This window comes from Nannospalax galili, unplaced genomic scaffold (assembly GCF_000622305.1).
Source record: "Nannospalax galili isolate Female #2095 unplaced genomic scaffold, S.galili_v1.0 scaffold2895, whole genome shotgun sequence".
NCBI classification, from domain to species: domain Eukaryota; kingdom Metazoa; phylum Chordata; class Mammalia; order Rodentia; family Spalacidae; genus Nannospalax; species Nannospalax galili.
This window is the reverse complement of record NW_008336404.1, coordinates 571179-575952: the sequence shown is the minus strand read 5'-3', so window position 1 is coordinate 575952 and position 4774 is coordinate 571179. Positions and strand designations below refer to the sequence as shown.

At 55.7% G+C, this 4774-nt stretch overlaps 1 protein-coding gene across 1 annotated transcript in view; it reads left to right on the top strand.

Moving 5' to 3' along the window:
- Positions 1-2: 2 nt before the first annotated feature.
- Sdc3 (syndecan 3) overlaps positions 3-4774 on the top strand; it is a gene marked incomplete at its 5' end in the record, with an annotated part of 34031 nt that continues 29259 nt past the window's right edge. Inside the window, one exon of the mRNA XM_029562543.1 lies at positions 3-17. Coding sequence (XP_029418403.1) covers positions 3-17 — 15 coding nt within the window. The remainder of the gene's footprint in view (positions 18-4774) is intronic.

Genomic DNA, 4774 nt, shown 5'->3' with positions numbered 1-4774 from the left:
CTGGCCGTGCCGCGGGGGTGAGTGACAGGCCTGCGGGTCCCCATCCCCATCCCCCGTTCCCCGGCGGGTTCCTGTCGCGCGCGGGCCGGGCTGGGTGTGTCTCGGCCTCGTGGGTGTCCCCCAGACCGCCGTTTCCTTCCCCTCCGGGAAGCGTGTGCTTTTGGTGTCTGCCGGGGTCGCCTCCTCCCCACCCCCCGACCCCCTCAAGCCACTGGCAGAGCGGTGGGGGCTCCCGAGGGGGAGGTGGAGGGTGACTCGGTGAAGGTGACCTGCGGGGGTGGATGAGAGTGACCGTGTGTGTGTGTGTGTGCGTGTGTGTGTGTGTGTGTGCACGCGCGTGCCTGCCTCTGAAAAGGGTGCCTGGGCACCTGTGGGCGTGGGCACCGGAAAGCTGTCCACATGCGTGGATGCCATCAGCACCCCACCACACACACACACATGAGGGTGACCCATTGTGCACGGCATATGCCACCATGGCCTGCAGGGTGAGGGGGTGTGTGCCTGGACCTATGGGAGTGTGTCCAGGCGTGTAGGCTATCATGAGCCTGGCACAGGGACCCCCAGGGGGTCATGTGTGTGCAGACAGAAGTGGGTATGAGGTGACCCCTGACTGTCCCTTTGGCAGTCAGCTATGGGAGTGACTATGATCCTCTCTTCACCAGGAGCCCAGAAGGAAGCCAGTGGAAGAGTCACCTCCCTCCCACCTTTGAGGAATGGGGGGAGGTCCCAAGTGAGTTTCTGGTGGATAGGTGTCCAAATAAGGACTGGGTGAGCTGGGGACTTCCAGGTCCCACACTCACAGTTGGCTTCAGGAGCAAGCTGTCCCCACCTTCTCAGGTGATCAGTGGAGCCCAGACTGGCCAACCCACCCCTTCCCTCCTGAGCCCAGCGGTTAGTCTGTAGGGAGGCATGTAGGGTCCCCAGGACTGGCTTGAGGACCACAGGCTTGTCAGAATATCAGCTGAGGGGAGGGGACCAGGGATAGTGCCTGGTGGCCATGCCTCATCCCTGGTGCTCTAGCTGGGGTGAGGGGAGAAGCTACTGGGAGGATGGAGGTCCTGCCCAGTCTGGCAGCTGGGACACTTCTCAGAATCATCACAAAAAAAAAAAAAAAAAAAATCACGCTTGACACCAAAGACCTGGGAATTAGAGTTTTGGTGGTCAAATCTAGTGACCACCACCTGTTCATGATGAGGTCTTGAGCCAGTCAGCCACTCCCATTCCTCTGAACCTGGGGTTTCCCCTCTGTGAGGAGGAGACTAAGGATGCCCTCAGGGAGGTGTTACTATAGTATGAGGGAAAAGGGTTTAGGGTGAACTGTCTGACTCCGCGGTCCCAAGGGAGGCAACTTTCCCCAGGAGGGGAAAAGGCTAATAATAATTCATACTCCAAAAGGTAGAAAAAGATTCAGGGAGATTGTGAGGACCCAGCACACCATAGGGCCTCAACCAGCAGGTGTGAGGGTGAGGTGGGGCAGGGGAGGGGTGGCTCAGACCAATGCTGGGTGACAGGTTGGGGCAGGGGAGGGGCCAAGGCAGAGGTGGGTGTGGAGGTGTCCCTCTAACAGGCCTCTTGTCCTCCCCATGGGGCCACCATGTCACCTGGCCTGAGAAGCTAAGGGTTAAGGGTTAGTACTGGGTTGCTGGGATGCTGCCCAGAGGAGACGGTGTGCTTACAGCAGGAGGGACTGAGGTTAGACCAGAAGAGCTCCAGCTGGTGGTTCCAAGAACGTTCTCTGGTTGGGGGCCTCTAAGGACACCACGGGATGGGTAGTGGATAGAGGCTTGCTTGGGAGGGGAGGGACTAGACAACTCTGGGTCTTTGTGCCAGTCTGGGAGGGGGTGGAGGGTGGGGTGGGACTCTAGGAAGGAGACAGCTGGTCTCATTCAGGTTGTGGCTAGTGAGTTGGGAGCGTGTTCTGGCCCATAGATTTGGGGTTTCCTGGATCCTTAGAGACCAGGTGACCAGGGCTCTGAGGGCCTCAGGCCAGCTGCTGTGCTTCAGTGACTTTCAGAGTGGTGTGGAGTGTGGAGACACCGGAAACTAGCTTTTGGACCATGTTCTTTTAAGGCCAGGTCTGGGTGGGATCTGACATGACATTCAGTCTACATGAATCTACATGGGATGGGTCTTCACTGACTGGTGGCTGTGTAACCTTGTGGAAGTGACTTAACTGTCCTGTGCCTCAGTTTTCCCCCTGTAAGAATGAAAGAATGAAAAGGGAAGCTCCCAGTGTTGTGCCTGGGGCATACTAGGTGTTTGGCAAATTCGAATTTCTTGTTCTATTTTGTTTTGAGGCAGTGTCTTGTAGCCTAAGCTGTGCTCAAACTCATTATGTAGCCAAGGATAAGCTTGACTTCCTGATCCTCCTACCTCTACCTCCCAAATGCTGGGATCACAGGCATGCACCATCATGACCTGTTCTTTCTCAGAGTTCCCATTCTGTGTTTGGGAAGGTGTTAGGGGTGCACAGTAGCAGGTGTGTGTCTTTTCTCAACATCCAGGAACACCCTCCCTTTTCTCCTCCAGGATGTCTGGCAAGCCACTACCCTCATTATAGAAATGAAAAGTTGGGGACTCCTGGGCTGTTCCAGGCCAGGACTGTGAACAATGTCCCCTCCCACCTGGGATGCAGTCACCGTATGCCTGGGTTCTGATGACTTCCCAGACAGCTGGGTGCCAGGACAGACACCTGCTGTGTGATTGGGCAGAATTCTTGTCCATCTCAAGAAAGACCCTTTCTTTGCATAAGGACAGTGTCAGGGTCAGGCCCTGGCTATCTTTCTTAGGAGGGAACTTGAAGAGGTGTGGTGGGGGGGGCTTCCTGGAGGAGACCTTCTAAGTTAAGCTGATAGTGGTCACAACTGCAGTGTGTCTGACCCTCCACTCTCTCACTCATCACCTACAGACACAGGCTTGACTTTCAGGGCTGATGGGTTAAACTAGAAGTCTCCTGCCATCTGAAGAGCCTCCAAAAGCTGGACAGCAGTGGACAGAGTAAGTGGTAGACATCACACCTGTCTCCTGGAGGAAAAGGAGGTACAGAAAGTTCCTGGCACCCCCAGGCTGCTGGGGAAGAGGACTGGCCTTAGAACCACTGGGCCAACTGGGTGTCTGGCTAAGGACTCCTGGTAGGCAGCATAGCTCCAAGATGAATACTGGACATAGCTCCTTGGGATCCCCCTGCACTCTCTGTTTCGGGATAGACTATAGTTAGGATAATCTTAGGGATGGATGGTCAGAGCCCCTGTTTTACTATATGAGAAAATGAGACACTTGGTGACACTTAGAGTCACACAGCCAGAAGCTAGCTCTTTCAAGTTGGATACTGGCTGGCTCCCAACCCTGGCCAGCAGCCTTAACCTGTGCCTTCTTGCTGTGTGAGCTTAGGTAGTTTGCTTCATCTCTCTGGAGACTCCCTACCCCGCCCCAACTATGACCATAATAGCTGCTTTGTTGTTTAAGACTGAGTCTCACTCTGTAGCCCAAGCTAGCCTTGAACTTGTGATCCTCCTGCCTCAGTCTCCCTGATTGCTGGGATGGCAGGTGCGCACCATGAAATCTTGGCTGGTGTTTGGCAGGTGCCTGATCTTTCTATTGATGCTCCGCCTCCTCCTATTTAATTCTCCTGTAGTTTTGGGGGTTGTGACAAGCTGCTAGGAGGGTAGGGCTTGCCCAAGGCTCTTGGTCTACTGCTTCACAGGTCTCTGTTACCTGCAGAGGGGCAACTCTGAGAGTCACTGGGGTGGGCTGGGGGCACTTTGTAAAAAGGGCTGTTAAAAGATGTGTATAGATTAAGGGTTTCATGTTGGGTCACGTGGAGAACACAGGACAGAAAGTGTTTGGAATCTCTGATGAGAAAGGGCTAAAGAGCTGCTTTCCTTGCATATTCCCAAAGAAGGGGCATAGGTGACCAGGCCTGCCTTTTGTCCTCTTCAACCCCGCTGACCCTCAGAAAGCTGTTAGGATCCCAGATCTGTTCTGTCTTGGCCTACTCTTCTGAGTGCTCTCTGCCAGTCACATTTCCTCTGACCAGACAGTGAGACTCAGAGAAAGAGGAACTCCTGGCGTTCCCCTGACAGGATGAGGGGGGCATAGTGCTTTCTTCATAGACCTGGAGTTTCTGGGGCACTGGAGGCTGCTCTGTGCAAGTGGGAGCTGAGTGTACCAGGATATGGAAAGCGCCTGGACGGGGACCCCTGCTCCTGTGTGGCAGGGAGGGGATGATGAGACTGGCAGGGACCTGTTGGGTCCAAGGCGTGGGCCCTGGACTGGGAGGCGCCAGGGGGCTGCATGGGGAGGGCCTGCGGTGGTGATGCTACCACCACATCTGGCTGGGACTGAGATTGTGGCTCTGGGCTCCATCCCAGCTTCGTGCAGCCCTGTGATTTTGTGTCTGGGGGCAGGGTGACTGGAGCTGGGAGCTGCCTGGGAGTTGCCACTTGTTCCCACCACCCTTCTGGGCCCCCATGCCAGCCAGAGCAGGGCCTCAGCTGATGACTGGCTTGTCTTACTGGACCCTACAGACCTCTGTCCCCCAAACACATCTTGGGAACATCAGCCTTGTTGACTGACACAGCCACCCCCCCCCACACACACACAGTTGTCTTGGTTCCCAGCCTCCCAAGATTCCAGGAGGCTGGGCAGCCATCACTTCCGGCCCCCTCTGTCCAGAGCAGGCCCCCTGCCAGAGTGACGGCTGCTCCCCTCCCCCACTCCTGGTCTCAGTACCAAACAGGAAACCATGATTATAGGGGGAGTCTGAGCAGCCATG